General features: G+C 23.7%; 1 protein-coding gene across 1 annotated transcript; it reads left to right on the top strand.

The window, feature by feature from the left end:
* Positions 1-882: 882 nt before the first annotated feature.
* Positions 883-17,810, top strand: LOC119677863 (ankyrin-2-like; the record flags this gene model as incomplete). The annotated part of the gene is given in 5 exon segments (XM_038089459.1): positions 883-1,087; positions 12,145-12,304; positions 13,575-14,413; positions 14,482-17,610; positions 17,680-17,810. Coding segments are annotated over 5 exon segments (4,443 nt in total), but the record flags the coding sequence as incomplete, so codon positions are not given.
* Positions 17,811-23,230: the final 5,420 nt, after the last annotated feature.

Genomic DNA, 23,230 nt, shown 5'->3' with positions numbered 1-23,230 from the left:
TGTGGTATGCGCCTCATGGATGTGCCGAAATATATAAATATGCAAAAAATAAATGATGTTTTTCAATGGCCCTCTTAAAATAAAAATTTTAATGAAATTATTTTAAATTATTTTTAAATTTGTCTATGTTGGTTTAATTTTTTTTCGTACATTTTTATAAATAGTTTATGTAAAATAATTAAATTAACATACATTTTGTTGTTTTGATTTTGTATAAATTTTAGTAGTTAAAGTTTTTTTTGATCAACTAAATTTATTGGGATATAAATGGGGTCTGAACATTTACACTAATAATGTGTATGTATATATACTATATACCTTTGTAGTAAATTTATTAGTTATTAAATTAGAATCGATGTTCAGTGATTGTAATGCATTAAACTAAAATGTTGTGTAATATTCTTTTTTATGTACGAGTATATAAATAAATATTAATAAATAAATATTGCATTTTTTTAATAATTCATTTAATTCATTATCATTCATTCACTGAACATAATTCATAACAAAAACTATTGTATAAATGTTCACCATTTAACCCAAAAAATTATGTGCCTATATTAACTAATCAATAAATTATTATTATTCGTAATAAAAAATAATTTAATAATTTAATATTTATTATTATTTTATAAGTAATAAAAACCACAAAAAAAAAAAAATATAATATGAAAATAGTAAATTTATAAACATATAATATAAATGTATTTTAGATTTCTAACAAAATAGTATGAATTCTTTTTTATTTTTATATAAACGAGTATAAATAAAATTTTAGATTTAAGTGGCCATTTTTGAAAAATTTCATTATTTGTATATTTGTATATTGTTGTTGCAATATAAAGAACACGTTATCATCACTGTGTTTATGAACTATTTTAGGCGCAACCAGTAGACCCAGATCTAACAGCTAAGCTACTTGGTCGCGGTGTTGCTGTCTCGCCAATTGTAACTGTTGAACCACGTAGACGCAAATTCCATAAGGCCATTACATTGAGCATGCCCGCACCTAAAGCACATAGCCAGGGCATGATCAATCAATATTCCGGCAATACTCCAACTTTACGCCTTTTATGCTCTATTACAGGTAAGTTGATTTTTTAATTATAATTATATATTGTATAACAGTATAATGTATAACATTATTTATATATTATAAAGTATAATTTAAGTAAAGTTAGGCATTCATTTAATACTTTTTATTTAAATTTTTCACTTAGTTTGTCTTTTGAGTTTTAGTTTTCTTTTATTGAATTATTGTATTGTTTAGTTATTGTTATTTTATTTAGTTTTCTTAAATGTTTTAAAAATAGTTACAATTTTGTGTTTAATTGACTGTTACATTACTACAGAGATATTTATATACGAAAATATACATATCAATATATTTATATATAGTTCAGATGACGTAAATTTGTATTAAAACGCGTCAATATCAATGTTTATATTGTAATTGAATTGTTTTTATCCTCGTTTTAGTTATTTATTATTGAATATATATATATTTTTTTTCCAAAATCATTTCATTATAGTGCTATAATATATATCAGTAAACCAGTATTTCATATTCAACTATTTACGTGTTTGTATATGCTTTTTTCATTATCGTACAAAAAACCATATAACAAAATATTGATATAAGTATTTTATTGGCAAATAAACTATTATTTTCTAAAACTATAAAATTATATTAGTTAATATATATTCAAAACCCGATCGATTAAAGACAAATCTATTAAAAACTGTTGTCCAAAGATTATGTAAAGTAGATAAAAATAATTTATTCAATTTTTTTCTTAAGATTACTAGTTCGTTTTTTTAGAAGTAGAGAAGGGAGAGTTAGAAGGGAGATTATAATCTAAATTTTCGAATCTGTTGACGTGTTCTGTGCATATCTTTCCTACGCATTTTTGTTTTTAAATTTTAATAAGATTTATATATTTGACGGTATTAGAAATAATATAAAACACTTATATAAACAGACACGTTATATTATATTATATTTAAATAAAATAAAATTTTTTGCGGTACTCAGAAATAATATAAAACATTTAAAGACATAGATAGACAAGTTATATTATATTGCATATAAATGTGAATAATTTTAAGTTAGGTCGTTTACACTTTACTGGGTTTATGCAAAGCTTAAATCGATTTTATTCTTTTTTTACGTCATAATAAATAATAAAAAAAAAACTTAAAGAAGTGTTATATTATTATTATTGTTATTATACATAAATGTGAATAATTTTAACTTACTTTTTATTAATATTCTATAAAATGTTTTTTAAGTAATTTTATTTATTATTGGAAGGGATATTAGTATATCATATTACATTTCAAAAAGTAACAATTAGTCTATGTAAATAAAATATTAATAAAAAAAATAAATTAGTTTAAGTTCTTTATAGCAGTTTGCGTTTAATTCACATAATACATTTAAAAGTATTTTACTTGCTATTGCATTTCATATTGAATAGAAAAAAAAGTCTTTCTAATTTTTAATACATAAATTATGTAAATATGTATTTTTGAACTAATGTCTTCAAAAACATTAATAGACTTAAAAAAATCTAAACAATTAATTTTAAGGGGCTTATTATATATCGCTATATATATATATATATATATTTATTATAATTTATTATATGTAAATATTCTGTTTATGCAATATAATCTTAAGAAGCTATTGCTTATTTGTTCAATATATAAGGTCAATATCATAACCCTACAATATCAAGATCAATATCATGAATATCTACAATATTTAATATCCAGAGCTAATGAAAAATTGTTTACTTGAAATTATTTACACTCAGATCACACGATTCTATATTCAGATGTAATGACAATATGACATATCTTATATTTTATACAAGGATTGCAGTTGCGGTTCTAGATTGAAGTATGTTACTTAGAATTTACAGAATTATCTGTCATATATATTACCCAAGGGGAACTGAAGTCTGGTTCAGTTAATTACACTTCAACAATAGTAACAAATTCACATATAATAAAGATTATAGTATTCATAACAAATAAAGGATAAAAAAAAATATATATATGTATATATATATTTATATAGATTACCCATGATGTATAATTACTAAATGTTATATGTCAATTATGGCTTGATCGATCAAAATTAACAGATATACACACAACATTTAATATGTAGTCATGTATATAGGAGTAAGGTATAACAGATATAAATCTTTAAGTACATTTGTAGTTATTAAGATTCTTTATTTAAGATTCTTCAATATATTTATATTTCATTTTTTTCTTAGTCCTAAAAATGACTAAAAGAAAAATTTAAATTTGACAAGTCATCGAAAAGAATAGAATATTTAATCAATTCTTCTAATGTTAGCGTCTATAAGAACTTATCCAAGTTCCTCAGTTTTATAGGTTCCATCCATGATCTAATTTACAAATTTATGAAAAAAGTGATTCAACTATTTTCGTTTGGTAGGCTTCTTCATTCGTTGTTGGTCTGATATAGTCATTGGGGATTATTTTCTTATTCTTATTTGTGATATTTTTTATAGAGAATGTATTTTAAATGGTTGAAAAAATTTTTAACAAGAATATTTCTTTTTATGAACGTAATTTTTAGATTGATCTCTATGATAGATAAAATTATTTTATTATAAAATTTTTCCTCTGACCCTTAATTGGGTCATATACAAGCCATATACAAGAAACATTAAGAGTTTTTGAACTCTTAATATAGTATTTAAATCTAAAAACTAACACATTTACCTACATTACAAAATTATGTTACATGTAGATCATCACAAGTTAACTATAATAAGGAATTTTTATTTTACTTATTTATTATATAAATGGGCTTTGAATAATATAGATATAAATTTTCTGTGATTAAAGGTTGTAAAGAGATTAAAAGATCTAGTTGGAAGAAGAAGCAAAATTAAAAGGAAAGGAGTAGTATCTGTAGTAATAAATAAATAAATAATAAATAATAAAGTAAGTTTGGATTAGTTTTATATCGGGGCGGTTCGATCTTTTTGGTCGAAAGTGTTTTAGCGTGAAAATGTGGTTTCTTAATGTATTTTTTTTAAATTTATGAGTTCTGATTTAACCACAGATATCTTTGTAGCTTTACGTATTTTCAATGGACCGTGGTGCTTCAGTGATCAGTCTTGATATATGTGATTTAGCGCTATACAGAATAGAAATATTTTAGGCTCTTGTATACAGTTAAAAACCATATGTCCAATTAGATTAATGATACTGATAAACAAGATAACTTTACATTTTAAGCTTAATGGGGATTGATTGTTGATATGTCAGCGCAGCGTAATTGCTTAAATTAAGATTTGGTCTTAAGATTAAGATCAAGCTTAAAATTAGATTTAATCAGTTTTGCTGCTATATGTTTACACTATGTTAAACTTTTTTCTAAGTACTTCACTTATGAGTTGACATTATGTGCTTGCGATATTGGAACAGCTTTTAGTGTAATTATTGTTGAAACAGTCCTATTAAGGGTAAACGTGTATTGATGGCATTTTTGATGGGTGTTGGAAGACCATAAAGTGTAGTTATAGGTGAAGCACGTTTTTCTAGTAAAAGTAAGTTACTTTCAAATTGCTTTGAAGCTTCAAAACCTATATGTAAATAAAATATAACAGGCAATAAAAATTTATATTAATGCATTTAAGAAACTATTATGTCTATGTAAAATAGTCTGAAATATTTTAGGTGGGATTGAATCTTAATACTCGTCTTGTATATGCCACTGATGAAAATAAATACCTTCTCATTACACTATAAAATTTTTTTAAAACAGTATTTATATATATAAATATATTTTCTTAAGAATATTTTAAAGTTTGCCAGGTAAGATATCACAACCGCACAGATTTGGAAAATTGTTTTCCGAACATATTAACCGTATCTTTTAATTAATAAAATTAAATATAATAAAATAGTATATGATGTAAGAATATAAAAAATTTTCTAGAGTGTTAGCTTTTAAATTATTTTAAATTAACTTTAATATAAAAAAAGGAATATTGATTGATTGTATATTTTAGAATTTTGACTATAAATATAATAAATGTTAAATAATTTTATAACATTTATTCAAACAATTATTTAAAAAAATGATTGCAAAACAATTTTTATAACATTCAAGACGTAAGTAATTAAATCAAAAGGTAAAATGCTTTAAAGTATAATTAATCATATAATAATTTGATGTTTTAGAAAATATATATATGATAATTGCCAATTAGAAATACTAAAAGATTTTTTTATTATAGTTAAAATTAGTACAAAGTGTATAGTTTTGCGTTTATAAATTGCATTTAAATGTAATAAATTATAAAAAATATAATAAAAAAAAAAAAATTAAAAAAATATATGCATTTAAACATTTTCAGTATTTACACAAACATTTTACATAAACATAAGTACTTTGTACTCATATTACTAACAAACATTTTAGATATCATGCGTCGTATGCCAACAGTTTAAATTTGTTTAATTTACAATTTAATTTATTTATATATAGTATATATATTTTTTTTGAAATATTTTCTTAATTTGTATAATTTATTTATATTTATATTTAATTTAATTAAAATTATTATTTATTTAACTTGAAAATGTATTAAATTTGTACTTGATTTCGTACTAATGCGTAAATGCATATGTGCACGCATTCCATTCTTTTATTCCATCATTGAAGGTGTGTTTCGGAAAAGATCTCTAAAAGGTAACTAGCAAAAGAAAATCATATAAAATAATCAAATAAAAAACAAAAAACAAAAAAAATAATTTAATTAAATTAAAAATTAAATCAAAACTTAATCACAAAAGTGTATGAATTTTTAAAATCGTTAAAATTCATTATTATTTATTAGTTTCAACGTTACTATATGAATTAAAAATACATACTTTTTAATACAATAAAAATAAACAATTTTTTATACATGCAAAATTTTAAGACATTTTATTTGATAATTTAATAATTTGAAATATTAAGTTTAAAAATAAATTAATAATAATTATATAAAAATATCAAATAAATTTGAATTTCTGCATATTTAATTTATGAACTTTCAATTAAACTGTTGCAATTTTCTGTAATAATTCTTGTATACAAATACTCTATGCTTTTGAGCAATTTTATTAATTTTTATTTAAATAATTATTTTTTATATATATGATTTTTTATATTTTTATAATTTGTTTATTAATTATTATGATTTATGTTCATTTTATTATTTTGCTTATTATGAATTTTTGCATAATTTTGTCATTATCATTCCGAAATCAAATATATTTAAATATACTAAAAAGGAATTAGGAAAGGATATGTTATATATTAATTTATATAAAAAAATGTAATTAATTAAAATTAAAATTAATTAGACTATTGAAAAACTTATTTAATATGAAAGTTGTAATTACTACTTAGCAAGTATACCTATTCTGATTTTTAAATTTTTTACTACAGCGATAAATATATTTATAATATGCTAAACGTATTTAGAAGAATATATTCATTATTGAAGTATTAAAAACTTTTTTATAGTATAAAAATATAAATGGTAAATTAAAAAACAATTTTCATATATACTTATTGTTTTGTATAAGTTTTCATAATTTAAAAAATAAAAACTAATTAAAAAATATTTTTAATATACTAATTTATTTTAATATACTAATTTTATAATTTGAAAATAGAAATAACAATTTAATAAATTTAATAAAAATTCTATATTTCGGACAAGTCCATGTGGCTTTAGTAGAGGGTTTTAGTAGAGACAGCTATTTTGATAACTTTTTTCATTGAACTATATGTGAACAACACTTAGTTTACGAGATATACGAGGCGTTAAAATTGGAAACATGAAACAAAGAGTAGTCGCGCCATCTGGCGTTGTTAATGCAATCAATGTAAAAGTTACATATACTTGTTGGCATTAGTTAGTGTTGTTTCTTTTTAATCTTTTCTTTTAACGTAAGAAGTTTAAATCTAGATATGAGGAGAAATAAACTATATATAGTGTGAAGAACTCTACTAAAATTTGTTACCGAATCGTCATACCCAGAAGTTGGGTATTTTAAATTCAATAATTTAAAATAATTAAATGTTTTATATAGATTTTTAATATGAATTAACAATAAATTAACAAATTGATCAACTTGTATAAAATATTTTCTAATTTAAAATAGTTTTAAAATGGTTACATTTTTTTATAGTTTTTAAATATTAATAACAAAAGAATAAGTTTATATAGCATATGTTTTAAGTAATGATTTGATTTTGTTATAGATATTTTTATTAATTTTAACGTAATAAACTAAAGATTTTAATATTGTTGTGTTAGATGAGCAGTTATGTATCGTTGTTAATGATTGTAGTATAAATAAATATAATACTGAACAAATATTTTAAATCGAATAGTATATAAATTAATGGTATACTGGCTGTTAATGAAACAGAACACTTGTAACTATTGAATAGCTTTTGCACTAAAAACTGAACCAAACTCAACAGTGGATCCACAGCTCTTCTCATGTGGGTTAAAATAGTATCTGTTGAGGATTTTTTAATATTAAATGGCGATGGGGGTTATATGGCTAATTATTGGCCCACATCATAGTCAGATAGTCACAAATAGTGCCTTATCAGATAATCTGTTAATCGGATATTAATAATAATTTCAGGTTATTAATAATAATCTGTAGATGTAATAACAAACCATAGGCAAAGGCGGTGTGGCATTTAGGCGGTGTGGCATGCCAACAGTGACATTTTTCTATCAAAATCCAGTTTTCTATTAGAGGTATTGTCGCAGTCCAATATTCTCTGTGATAAATTTCGAATCTACAGAATTGAATGGGTGTTCGAATCCGATCACCTAACTAATTTTTGATTAGTTCTTAAAAAGAAACTATGTTTTACTAAATTAGTAAAGTATGAAGTGTGGGCTTTTTACTTACGTTCTTATAGAAGTAAATAAAAAAGGCGATTCTAATGATAAAGCTAGATGTAAAGGCAGCGATAATTATTAAAGATTTAATAACTTTTTAATATAATTTTCTTTTATACTTTATACTTCGGATATTTTTGTAAAAAAATTGACAAAAATTATTAGATAAGTGCAATTTGAACTCATAACTGTTTTGAATATCGAATCTGTTAATATGGCAGCTCAATTACAAATCTTCAGTGATTATTATAAAAATAATATTTAACTAAATATCACTGGTGACTGATATTTGACATTAATTGAAACAACTATATAAATAGCCAATAATTTTATTTAAAACATAGTTATTGACAGTTTTCTAATAAAATTTAATTTAATATGAAAGTAGTTTACTATAAGTTCATTTTATATCACTCAATTCACAATATGATATTTAAATAAGAATGGTTAGCTAATAAGATGCTAGGTATTATTTAGATGAAAAAAAAACTTAATAAAATAAAATAATATTTTAGAATTCAAACATTCTTGTTTTAATGCTTAAGTGATTGATTTTTTATAATTTACCACATGCAATTTTAATATTCTCATAAAAGCCGCGTCATATGTACATAAATTTGAATGCTAATACAATATTATGGTTTAAAATACGTTATATAATTAATTAAAAATATTTTAAATATTATTAAACGAAATATTATGTTTTTTATTCTAAAAGCTTGCTGATTTTAATTTAGCTTTTTTAATGAATTTTTTTGTTTTGTTTATGAGAACACAGGATTTTTGAAGTTTTTGCACTGATAATAGGGATTTTAAAATTGTTATATTAAAAAAAAATGTAATAGATATATGTTACTCTTTGGGCCTATATTAAATTATATTTTAAAAAACAAAACTCATGTATAAATTGATCTTTAACATGTTAATATGACATGATTTGAATAAAAATTAATATGGTTTGAATTTTTATTTTCTAAATTAAAATATTATTTAATTTATTCAGTGCTAAAAAAACTAATTATTTTAATTTTTTTAGAACATTTCAAGAATTAATTTTTTTTTAATTTAAGCTAACTTTTAATTTCAATTTAACTAATATAAAAATATTGTCCTTACAAATATTTATAATTGTTATATAAATTTGTTTTTATATCAGTATAATGTATAATACTCATGTAGTGTTAATAATAAACACAATTAAAAAAAAAAGTTATAAAGAAGCGGTAATTTGATATATCCTATATTATTATAATAAATATATTAAAATGCACTATAAAAATATTTTATATAAAATTACAATATAAACATAAAAGTTCAGGAATTTTTTCCTATATAATTAAAAAAAATATTTTAATTCAATTAATCTAATAGAATATAAAAAACTTATTATAATTTATAAAGTCATAATAATTTAAAATTTCAATTATAAAATAATTATGTAATATAATACATATAATAATGTAATATAAATATAATTTTATATATTTAAATAAATAATGTAATTATTTAAATACTATAATAATAATAAAATGTTAAAAATAATAACCAACATTTTAATTTTTAATTTTATTTTTGCTGTTTCCTTTATTTTCTTTTTAAATTAATAAGATGAACTAAATTAATTATCTTAATTTAAATATAAACTCATAAATAATATAATTAGTATTGGTAATTAATACATTATAATAATATTGCTATATTGAAAATCAAACAATTATTACAAAATAAAATAAAAATATTACTATTGCTATTACTATGATACAGTTCTAATATAAGGCTAACATTTCAACTAATAATAAAAATAGTAGCAGTAATGATAAAAAAATTATAATATTAATTTATAAGGCTAATATATCAACTAATAATAAAAATATTAACGGTAATTACAAAAAATTATAGTATTAAATAATTGATATAAACGAAAGTAAAATACAGGTTTTATTAATAATTATATCGTTAATAATTATAATAATAATAGTTAATAATTATAAAATAAATAATAATAATAAAATAATAAATAATTAATAAAATAATTAATAATATAATTAATAATATAATTAATAATAATAATTATAATTGTAATTATAATGAAATTAAAGATAACAGTTTTAAAATTTATTTTCAATGTTTTTAATAATAATTAAAACAATAAAATAAAATTATTTATAATAGTAGTAATAAAAACAATTTGTTTAATTTGTTTAGCTGTTCATTAAGTTGTCAAAAATTATTTTTTTGAATATTTTAAAAATTAATTAAAAATAAGAAATTTTATTTTTATTTTTAATTGTTAAAATTAGATATTGTATATATTAAATATATAATATATGCTAATTATCAAAAGAATTAATGATATATGATATATAATGATATATATGATATATATTAATGGTATATATGATATAACTAATGATATATGTGATATAATTAAGAATTATATATTGTTTGAATTAATAATAATTAATTAATAATAACAATTAATTCAAAATATATAATAATTCCACTATAAAATAATTTAATAAATTGTGTTGTTAAAATTTTCATAAACATGAAAAATAATAAAAATTAATAAAAATAATAATTAAATCATTTTTTATAATAAAAATAATAGTTCTTATATAAAATATATTATATACTCGCACATAAGTCTTATCAATATATATATATAGCTTAAATTTAAATTTATATAGCAACACTCATCAAAAATTTCGAAGTTGATAAATTTTAAAAGTAATTTTCAAAAAAATAATAAGAAAATACTAATAAGAATAATTTATGGCGTAAAAAAAACTGGAAAAATTATAATTATTATTATTGAATTATAAGTATAATTATTAAAGTTTTCTGACTATTATCGGACTTAGAACGTTTATTTTAAATAAATGTTCTAAGCCCAGTAATAATCAAAAACTTGTTGTAAATTGGTCATAATAACAATTAATTATAATTATTAAAAAAATAATTAAAATAAGCCCTGTAATAAACAAAAACTTGTTGTAAATTGGTCTTAATAACAATTAATTATAATTATCAAAAAAATTATTATTTTAAAAAAATTCTATTAATACAAATATAAAATAAAAATCATTATAAAATAATTATAATGAAATTAATTAATAAACTATTTAAGTATGATTTATTTATGATTTATATGATTTAATATATTTGCTTATATCGTCAAATAAAATTATTTTTTACTGTACACTTATTTATTTTTTTGTTTTTTGTTTTTATTTTTTTTTTAATTTTTTGATTAAAAAATAGCAGATGCATATTTTCTTATAATACAACAATTATTTATTATTTAATAATAAATATAACTATAGATCTGTAAACACCAATTTGTGGCACCAAAGAGAACTTTTCTGAAACTAAAAGCCTTTTTGTCTGATAAGTTTAGATATAATAAAAATGATTTCAAATATATCTATTAAAAATTATGAAACTCAGAAAAAAAAAACTTTTTATGCTATACATACGAGTTGGGTTAATTTTAGCATTAAAAATACACAATTATACTCATTTCATTAAAAATGTTGAAAATATATTGTACATTATGATTTTTAAAAGTTATGTTTTTGAAATGTTGGCAATTTAAGTTATTTTTGATAAACTTTCTTAGTTTGTTATATTAATTTTTTTTAAAGTTCTATTTCAAAACATAACACACAACAAATTTATTCTATCACAATCATATAAAATTATATATTTAATATTATTCAGCATGTTGCTTCATTAGTATTCAATTTTTTTTGAATAGTTCAAATAATATAGAGTACCTTCTATATTATGCTAATGCAAATTTATTGCTTGCAAAAATTAAAAAAAAAAAACAAAAAAAATATTAATGAATAATAATATTTATTATAATAAAAATAATACATAACATTTGCATCTATTATTCATATTTTTATTATAATATTTAAACTAATTTTATAAAATTAATTGCTTACTGTTTTGTTCAAATCAAGGCTATATAAGCTAATTTCAGATTATTGTTTTTTTTTAGTTAATTAAAAATTTCTTTATTAATTTTATTTATAATTTAAATATCTGCTAATAAGACAACAGTAGAATTTTGTATTTGACATATATAAAACAAAGAGTAAGCAAAACAAACTCGATTGTCTCTAATTTAAATGCAAAAATCTACTTCATTTAAATTATATAGGAGGACCGTCCAGAGCTCAGTGGGAAGACGTTACCGGTTCTACACCTTTGACTTTTGTCAATGATTGCGTGTCCTTTACTACAACTGTTTCAGCAAGATTTTGGTTAATGGATTGCAGAAATATTGGTGAAGCAACAAGAATGGCAACCGAACTCTACAAGTATGTCATATAATAATACTATATATTAATTTTTATATTAATATTTACTTTTAGATTAATAATTTAAAGTTTAAGATATAAATTAATATATTTTAGATTAAAATAAATAGTTCTTATTTTTTTTTTAAATTAATTCTTCTTTAATTAATTTATTTTTTATATTAATATTTATTGTGATTTAAATATGATCAGTACTTTCATGTAAGCAATAGGGACTAGAAGTATTTGATTAGGGACTTCAGTAAAGGCAGCTATTTTTTCATTACATTATTGACTTATAATAGGTTAGATTGATTGGTTTTAATATAGATTGGTTTTAAAGATATCGAACTTTAAGTTGAAAACTATTGCATCTAGCACTCTAGTTTTCGAGATATCGGAGTTAAAATTTGAAGAATTTGCATTTGTAAGTGTGATCAATGTAAAAAGTTTATAGCTTAAAACTTCGAGAACTAAGCTATGTCGGCATATAACGCAGTGGAAAACGTTGTTTAAAAATGCATTACTAGATCAGGCGCACCTGGGAAATCGGAGTCCCTTTATACATATTATTACAAGAATGTAAAGTAGTAGCTAATATGTATATAAATATATACATAATTTTCTTTTCAATATTTTCCTTTTAATATATTTTCTTGAGAAATGTTTTTTTTTTTATATAAATAAATATAATAAAATAAATAATACATTATATAGTTCTAATAATGAGCTAATAACTTTGATAGCATATTTTGAAATATTTACGCATTTATACAATAATTATATTATTATATATAGTAATAAAAATATATATATATAAAATTTGTTTTTAAAATTTTTTAAAATACGTTTGGATTATTATTTTATAAATAATTTATTATGTTATATATATTGTTATATTTAATATATATTTGCCTCTATTAAAATAATTTTATTGCATTAATAAATGATATAAATGATATAATAATTAAACTGCAAAATATTACCACAATATTTTTATATTTATACAATAATATTTCTATATAAATAATAATATATATGAAGTAAATATATAAAAATTATTTATCCGAAGTAATAATAATATAATTTTATATTATTGTATTACTTCTATATAATATTATTCGAATATCGTTTTATATTTGTAATAGAATTTGAATGAAGTTTTTGTTTATACTCTCCACTTTCATAGATTTAATTTAATTAAGTTTAATTTAGTATAACAGTTTAATTAAAATATTCTTAATAATTATTTAAAAATTTAATCAATAAAAAATCTATTTTAACTTTTTAGGGAAGTTATACATGTACCATTTATGGCCAAGTTTGTAGTTTTTGCTAAGAAAATCGAACCGTATGAAGCCCGCTTACGTGTGTTCTGTATGACAGATGATCGGGAAGATAAAACACTGGAAAAACAGGAGCTTTACACAGAAGTGGCGAAAAGTCGTGATGTTGAAGTTTTAGAGGGTAAACCACAGTTTATTGAAATGGCTGGTAACTTGGTACCGGTAACAAAATCCGGCGATCAATTACAGTTACAGTTTAAAGCATTTCGTGAAAATCGTTTACCATTTACTGTACGTGTAAAGGATCAACATGCCGATATTGTTGGACGTACATTGTTTATGAAAGAACCGAAAGTTGCAAAAGGCGAACCACCACAACATCCAATTTGTATATTGAATATTGTTTTACCAGAAACAGTGATACCAGACTCAACTACTGTATTCTCTGATAAAATTTCCGCAACCTATCGTAGCTCATTGTTTAGTTTAAGTAAACATCAGAATGATCACTATATTGGTGATATACGCATTGTCGATCTATCAAATCTTTTGGGTAAGGATTGGGTACAATTAGCCACTGAAATTGGCATCACTACAGAAGAAATTGATGAAATTATCAGCCACAATACCGATAGCATTGCAAGACAAGCACAAAGCATGATACGCTTATATAAAGATAAACCAAATTATGATATTCATGCGCTTGAAAACGCTCTCAAGAATATCGGACGGGAAGATATAATGAAGAAATGCAAGAGTGGGCGTTTGTCGCATTCTCGTGATTTTGATGATACTGACATCATGAAAAACTCAGAATCTGTTGAAGAGCTTGTTCGACAAGAAAGTATGTATTTTTATTATGCATAGAAATATATATACATAAATTTATTACTTATTTCTTTTGTCTTTTAGGTAAACGAATACAGCATGAACTTGATGAGGTTAAATATTCTGCTGAAGAAAAAGAGGTCGAAGAATCAGAATCTGATGAGGAAATAACAAAGCGTACAGTTGCGGAGAGGAGAGAAAAAATTGTGAAGCGACTTTCAATTGAACGTCAAATACCAGCATCTACACAAAAGAAAGAAATAACTCGAGAAATTACTGAAATAAAACGTAAAAGCTTGATCGAAGATAAAAAGGCTATACATGAATCAGAAATAATGATGCAATTACCCACTGATAATATTATTAAGTCCGCTATTGTCCCAGATCAAGTCATTAAAATGAAAATGGGAAAAATGGATTCTACAGATATTAGCAAAAGTGATTTTGACAAAGAACTTACACATAAATTCAAAACGTCCGGTCGAAGTTCCGAAGAAGATGACTCTTTAATAGAACAAAAACGTCCAGAAAGTGTTGATAATTTAAAAATAGTAGCAGATATAATATCAGCTGAGAAACCTAGTAAATTACAATCTCCAATTGAGGATATGGCTACCCAAATAAGTGATACTATGCAAGATACAAAAAAACTAACTGAGGACTTTTTGAATGTAGAAAAACAAACCCAACTTCCTTCAGATATCACCATAACCGAAAAGTTTGTTGAAGAAGTTAAGGAAAAATTCGAGCAAAAACCAACTAAATCTATTCCTACTCCAACAGAAAAGATATCGGCAGATGCTGCAGAAAAAGAAACAAAAAAGGTTGAAAGCATTGTTTCTGCTTTCGAAATAACTAAAGATGCTAATAATATTGAGAAGAAAAAAAGTGAACATATATCAACAGTTAAAACTATACATACAGATAACGTTGTTACAGAAACAATATTAATTTCCGAAACAGTTAAACCAAGCGAAACACAGAAAAAACAAGAGAAAGTTGAAGTGGTTGAGAAGCAGGAGAGTAAGAAAATCGGAGATAAAATCGCCGATTTTGAAGCTAAATCCAAAATTCCAAAGCTTATAAGAAGACCATCAGATGAAACGAAAATCACTACCGTAGGACCAGCAGCAGCACCACGAAAAATGGTAACAACTGAAAAATCTTTAGAGGAGAAGAAAGACGGCAAAAAAGATGCACCGGAAAAAACTGAAATTAATGCCAGAAAACTTACTGAAGATTTTATAACAATGGAACAAAAATCACAAATACCAGCGCCTAGAAAAATTAAAACAGATATTCAAAAAGTAAATGAAACTATTAAGCAAATAACTGAAACAACTGTAGGGGTACCAGTTGTACAACAAAGAAAGTCTTTATTGGAAGAAACTGAACAAAAGCAACCCGTAGAGAAACCAAAAGTGCAGGAACAACAAAAAAAAGAAGAAATTATAAAGTCCGTCACAGAAGACGAAAAAGTTTTAATCACAACTAGAACTGAAGAACCTGTTAAAGTAGAAACTCTTGACAAGTCCGTTGATAAAAAAATTTCTTCTATAGATGTTCAACTAGAGAAAGCAAGAGTCATTGATGCAAAGAAATTGACGCATGATTTTCTCAGCATGGAACAACAGACACAGTTACCAGTCACAGTAACAAAAATTCCAGTTTTGAAGGATGAATTCAAAGGGTTAGCTGGAAAAGTTAAAACAGGTGTTACAGAAGAAATATCTATTCCTGAAGATGAACACATAGCACCTTTCGCAGAAAAGCCACTTGAAGATTTAATAAAGATAACAAGTGAAATAATGACTACTGTACCAAGTTTCCCATTAGATGAATCTATTTGTTTCACTCAAGGTACTTTCAAAGATCAAACCGAAATGTGGAGTGAGGAAAGAAAGAAAGTTGAGGAAACTACAAAAGATACAATTAAAGATACTTTCAAATCTGTAAAGCATGAAGTAGTTGAAAAACCGGTAGAAGATTTAGCAAAAATCACAAGTAATATAACCTCAACAATTCCTGTTACAGAAACACAAAAAACTGTTTTTGAAACAGTAGATACAGTCAAGAAAACTGTTGAGAAAGAGTCGGTTGATTTTATGAAAACATTTAAGACTGATGCATATAGTAAAGTAGAGGAATTATCAGATGTCGTGAAAGATGCTAAAGAAAATATTATACAGACCAAAGAAACTGTTGATATTACAACTAAGAAAGAAATTTCTAAAATAAGCGAACCCTTTGAAGAAATAAAAGATACTTTTAAAACTGTTACCGAAACTGTAAGAGAAAGTTATGATACAAAAAAAGAGGCTGTCAAAGAAGAAGCCTCAAAGGTGTTTGCACCTTTGGCAACAACAGTAACAACCCCAAAAATTGAAACCAAACAATTTATAGATGATTTTAAACCAACTGAAGAGACAAAGGAAGCTACAAGTAAACTTGTCGAGTCTGTCAAAAAACTAGAAGATGCAATTTCAATCGTTGGTAAATCTCTAGATGGTATTGAAACTGCTGCACCTATAATTGATGAAGGTAAAGTAGCTGCTATGACAACTAGAAAATTAACAGAAGACTTTCTAAATATGGAACAAAAAACACAACTTCCTGCTGAAATGATACAAACACGACAACAAATTGAAAATATACAATTTGAAAAAATGTCGACTTTACCTTTAAAAGAAGATAAAGAAATCAAAATAAAGGAAACTATAGGAGTAACGGTTCCAGAAAAAGTACTCGATATAGAAATAATACCAAAGGAAAGTACCAAAGTTACTGTACCAGAAAAAGTACTTGATATAGAAATGGCGGCAAAGGAAAGTATCAAAGTTACTGTACCAGACAAAGTTCTTGATAAAGAAATTATACCAAAGGAAAGTATCAAAGTTACTGTACCAGAAAAAGTGATAGATTCTGTTAAAGATACAGTTAAAATAGTTTCAACAGTAGATACCACAAAAGATGCTCTAAAACTTACCAGTGAATTTTTAACAATGGAACAACGTACCCAATTACCGAGTGAACAAAAATGGTCTATTGAAATTGAAACAACGACCTTAATTAGCGATGAACTAGCACCGCCAATGCCAATTGAGCCACGTAAATCACTTACTGATGCTGAATTTTGCAAATCTGTACAAGAAACCATTACCAAAAAAATGAGCGAAGGCTTAATTGAAATCAGTGATGAGCTTAAAATGAAAGGTATTTATATAAAAAACACAATATAATTAATACAGTAATATCTAGTAAATTGTTTTATAAATAATGTAGAAGCTGATATACCACATTCCCAAACTCCACCCCCTACACCAATTGATATTAAGAGCGAAAAACACGAAGAAGAGCAAGTATTGCATACTACTTCCGATATTAAAGGTTAGTCCTTGTGTACTAAATTTGAAATCAACTTTATTTTTAAGATAATATTTTTATTTATTGTTTGTTTTTATGAAAATATATTTTTAAATACAAAAAAATAGTTTTTGTTGGTCTTTCTTGCATCTTTTATAAAAATAGTTAATTTAATTGTAATAAAGTGATTTCAAGGAACAGCTTTTTGAAATGTTCTCTGAAACTGAATATTTTTGGAACTACAAGAGAGCGTAGGTTAGAATATAGATAAATCTACCTTCATCTAGTATAGCATCTAGCATCTAGTATTTATTTCGTAGGGTATTTTCGTAGGAAGAGCTCAATTGTCTGTGCTTATTTTTCAAACCCATACATACTAATTTTTGCCTTTCATTGTATTCTAAAAATGGCACACAGTACCGGTTTGTATTAATAAGCTAAGAACAATCTTCAGAAAAAAGTCGCCATAGTGTTCGAAAGATATATTCGAATATGCCAGAAATGGCATAGCTACTTACGCATATAATCTTCAGAAAGTGATGTAATCAAATCTCCTTGTACCAAGTTAAATAATTTTAAGTTTTAATGATCTAAAATGATAAAGGATTTAAGTTCTAACTTAAACCGAGAAGACCCAGCTAATTTTTCCAATCCTGTAGAAATAACTATTCTATCATTTCTTTTTGGATAGTTAATAAGTTTATGTAACGTTTGTTTTTAAAGCTTTAGTTAGTTGTGTCGGAGGGAGGAACGAATCCTTCTCAATTAGTTACGAAAGCCATTTTGAAACCATAAATCCTCGTAATAATGGGTGGAAAAGAAAAGATCAAGCTAGAACCAGCCATAGGCATTTATAACGACAAGAGTCTGACCAATGCAAATGCTGCAGATATCGCCGAGTGTGTTAAAGAAGAGGGCCCCCAGATACTTAAGCCTAGTTCTGGTCAAGCCTGTACATAGATATAATAGGTGTTGTGATGTCCTTTTTTCGAGAGTTGGTAGACATATATTGTAGGAGATACCGCAAGGTAGGTCAAGCGTAGCTCCATGCTGATCACTATTTATCTGTCGCTAGAATTGGTTATAAATTAAACCTTTAAAATAGAGGTATAAAATAGAGGTGTCCGTAGAAGAGGCGCCCAGACTAGCAAGCTCGTGTACGCGTTTTTTCCTACTATATTAGAATGACCAGGAACCCAAACTAGATTTACCTTGGACCTCCCACTTAGTGCGTTAATAAATTCCTTACATACCTGCTAATTACTTAGGTCCGGAGAAAAGATTCCGGCTCCAATGCGTTTGTCCATCTTAGACCCGTCTGTTTAGATTTATTTATCATAATTTCTAGCTATAATTAGTACAACAATAAATTGTTAAGTGAAAAAACCGATAAACACTTATAGTACTTTAAAGTCAACGTTGAATACTTTTTGTCCAACCTAATAACCTAAATTGTTTATTGGTATTTTAATTTAAATTTAATTGAATATTTAAATATGAACAATACACTATGCATATACTTTACATATATTGTGTATAACACCATACATTAAATTTTCAGATTACCTTGCCGATACTGTAACTACATTACATAAAACTACAGAATCGACATTCGAACGTGTCTCTGGCATTTCTACAACTGGTGAGTTAAGGTTTTTCGCTTTTTAAAATAAATTCTTTAAAAAAAATTATGTTTGCCTTATAGTTTTGTATAAAAAGTATATTTAATTATTTAATATCCCACCTTATGTTTAGTACGCTCATATATATGTATTGTAGTCAAATAATTCATATATTTGTTTTAATAAATTATTATTTATTTTTAATATTTATTAATTTGTTTTTTCTTTTTTTTTTAATTTTAACAATAAACCAAAGGCTTTTTGTATGCAAATACCATTCATAAAAATTCAATGGTCATAAGTTAAATATTTTAGTACATTCGTATACATATCGAAACCTAAACTTAGTGTATATCTTAATAGAAGAAAAACTTTTAAAAATTAAATAAAGATTAATTTATGAGATTGTAAGTAATTTGTACAGTAATTAATATTAAATTAAAGTTAAAAAAAAAACATAAATTAATTAGGAAAAAAAAATAATTAAAACTATAGCATTTGAAGCTCATTGAATGAATTAGTAGCGAGTAGTGAGTATATTCATAATTTATGTTGGTTTCAGTGACTTCCAGTGAACTACATACTCGAATATATACATATATCCTTTACTTTGTTAATCCACTTAAACATTGTATACATGTACGAAAAAGGTCAATTTCAATGTTAAAAAATATATAAGTAAAGTAAACAATAGGAAAACGTATAATTGTTTCAAAAATAAAAGCAAATCAGTAATAAAAAATGTACTCACTTGATGTACAAACTGGATTCAATATTCCAAAGTTAATTTCATTTCTTGCCTATCACTATAATATATACATATGGACTAATATATATATATAAAAGGAAAGTAATAAATACGCGAATATATTAGGGTGAGAATTTCACAATAATACTCAGTGACCGTTAAAAAAATTAATGCTTATATTCGTATGTAAGAGCTTTGTAAGGTTTCCTGTTCATATCGATTATATTCACACTACATATTTGGATGGTATTATGCGTAGTTTGGTTTGCGTTGTGTAGCTTAGATTTAAATATAATAAAGAAGTAGGTTTCAAATGGACTAGAGCACTAACTAACGTTAGTCTAACAGCAGACAATCAGAGTTTTTAATAAAGACCAAACTATCCCTCGTTGAGATATTCAGATACCAATAAATATATCAAATGGGAATAAAATAGAAGATAAAGTAGTATTCTTGTTCTAATTTAGATTAAGTTTGTATAATTAGAACGAATGTGACAAGCAGTAATATCAGCACTCGTCCGTCATTGCACCAAGGCAGATAGACCTAACTTAGTGAAAAAAAAGTAAGTGTCAGCAAATTATTCATTTCTAGATTATTGGCTCTGTATCTACATTTTAACATCATTAATAGAATGTACTGATTCGGTAGTAATGTTAATAATATCTGAGTTTTAAATTGGTGTCTACATTTTTATCAGTAAATCTTATAATTTGAGGTATATAACTAACGTCACTCTCCCATCACTTCACAACTTCTGTTATCAGAAATAAAAAAAATACTAACATCCTTCCCTGTATTATCTATGTTTACATAATACCTAAACGTTCCCTTTTCTATTGTAGCTATTGAATGGTGAATATGTTGGTAATACCCAAATTTTTAATATTTTGTAGAATTATGGCATAATATCGGGATGTTCGTGAGATTAATTTTGGTTTGTTCTCTTTAGGTATATAGTTTCTTGAAAGCAATCTGGTTAGTTGTGAGGAGTTTGGGTACAATTTATTTTAATAATTTTTAAATTTTTATGCAATTTTAGAATACTATTCTGGGACGCTGATAATTTTTGTTTAGAATAAATTCTGATTAACTGTCAAGCACTTAACGAAATATTTATTGTCTCACATTTGTTCTAAAAACTAGATATCTTCAGATATCTTATAAATTATATATATATATATTATATATATATCGTTTATAAGATATAAATTTTATATTGGCGTAGACATTAATACCATTCAGTTGTCTTTAATATAATTGAATATAATTTAATTTGGTAAATTATTATTATTTACGAAAACTGACAGACTTATCAACATCGCGTTATCAAATCTCAAAATGGTTACAGGCTCCTCGCGGAGGTATGCAGATTTGAGGTTAATTATTGCTTAGTCTGAGGAAGTGATAAACAATAATCAAATCAAGTTTTGAAAATATTTCAAGTTAAAAAAGAGTATAACTGCTTAAAGGCACTAGCTCAAAATAGCTTCAAAATAATAATTCAACATAATAATTAATTTGTTGCTTTATTCTGTTTAGTGCTGACATATTTAAAAGATCTGTGAGGTTGTTGTTGTAGGTCGTGTGCGACTCGGCGTACCCGGATCTATGTACTTGATCCAATCATAAAATTTACAAATTAGTATTCAAGTTGTGGGCTCTTATTTAGGTTTTATTATAACATTGAAAAGCTTTAAGGCTTAGACTTTTAAGTGTTAGAGTTTTAGAGATATTGCTTAGCACGTTACATTGTTATTATATTTAGGTATACTTAAACTATATATTTATAAATTTTTATTTATAAACTATTATTATAATAATTCTATTAAGTAAAATAGTATATTTTTGCACGTAAATGTAATGTGTTGGTTCTGTCTTTGTGGCAGAAGTTCAGTCTAATCTTTTAAGCCACTGAAAACCATAGTAGGTAAATAAATTAAAAGGTAACAATCATGAAGTCTACTGTGTCAGCGGTTGCAAAAGAAAATTGTAAATATTGTCGATTGGAAAATGCGTTAATTTAATTTGTATATAACGTTTGCTTTAAACATTTTACTTATATTTTCTTAGCATTGAATTGACATTCAAATTTAGTAACAATTTTGAACTTCCAAAGAATGCGTCTAAACTAACAATTTTAAACGCAGCAAATTTTTAAATCGTTTACTATTAATTATTTCCAAAGTAGTTTTGTTTTAAATATACAAAAAAAAAAAAAAAAATTTAATAACTTTATTACAGTTAAAATTACTTAACCATATTTTACTAAAATAATTTTTAATATATTTAAAAATAAAAATTAGTTTTGCATTACAGTTGATTTTTATTTTAAACAAATTTACTGATAATTAATATAAATAATATTTTTAAATTATAAATTTATAACATTTATTTACGGTAAGTTATTTAGTACAATTTTTAAAGAAATATTTTTTAAACACTAAATATAAAAACATGGTGTGTATCGGTTTGAATTATACAACTCAACTGCGAATATGAGAATAATTATAAAAAAAATTTTATTCGTATAGGAATTTTATTATTAACTTACGTTTGCAATTTTTAAAGTGAAATTTAATTCAATATATTTTTAATTCTGTGTTTATAAAAATATATATATATATTTCCATTAAAAAATACTTTACAAACTACTGCAAGCTAATTTATTCAATCTGTTTATTTTTTGTATATTATAACTAATACAAAAAATTTTAAAAAATTTAAAAAAATTCAAAAAAATTTTAAAAAATTTGAGTGTACAGTTTTGGAAACAAAATAATTACAATTTATTGTTCAAAAATTGTAAAAATTAAAAAAAATTCGTTTTTTATATTAAGATAAACACATCAAAGCAATAAAAAAAGGCGTATTTGAAATATATTGTGTTTATAATTAATAAATTCTACCGATCAAAGGTAATAACAATTTAATAAATCTTTGCGATAGAAATAATAATTAAATAATAAATAAAATTAAATAAAATAAAAAATATTTTTTTTTATAAAAAAATAATTAAAATTTATCACAAACTACGAATATAAATATTAGAGATAGAAAAACATGAAAAGCAAGTATTTGCGATAAAATAAATATTTTT

This window comes from Teleopsis dalmanni, chromosome 1 (genome assembly GCF_002237135.1).
Source record: "Teleopsis dalmanni isolate 2A chromosome 1, ASM223713v2, whole genome shotgun sequence".
In the NCBI taxonomy this organism is placed as follows: Eukaryota; Metazoa; Arthropoda; class Insecta; order Diptera; family Diopsidae; genus Teleopsis; species Teleopsis dalmanni.
The sequence above is the reverse complement of the archived record's forward strand: the minus strand, read 5'-3'. Positions and strand labels throughout refer to the sequence as shown.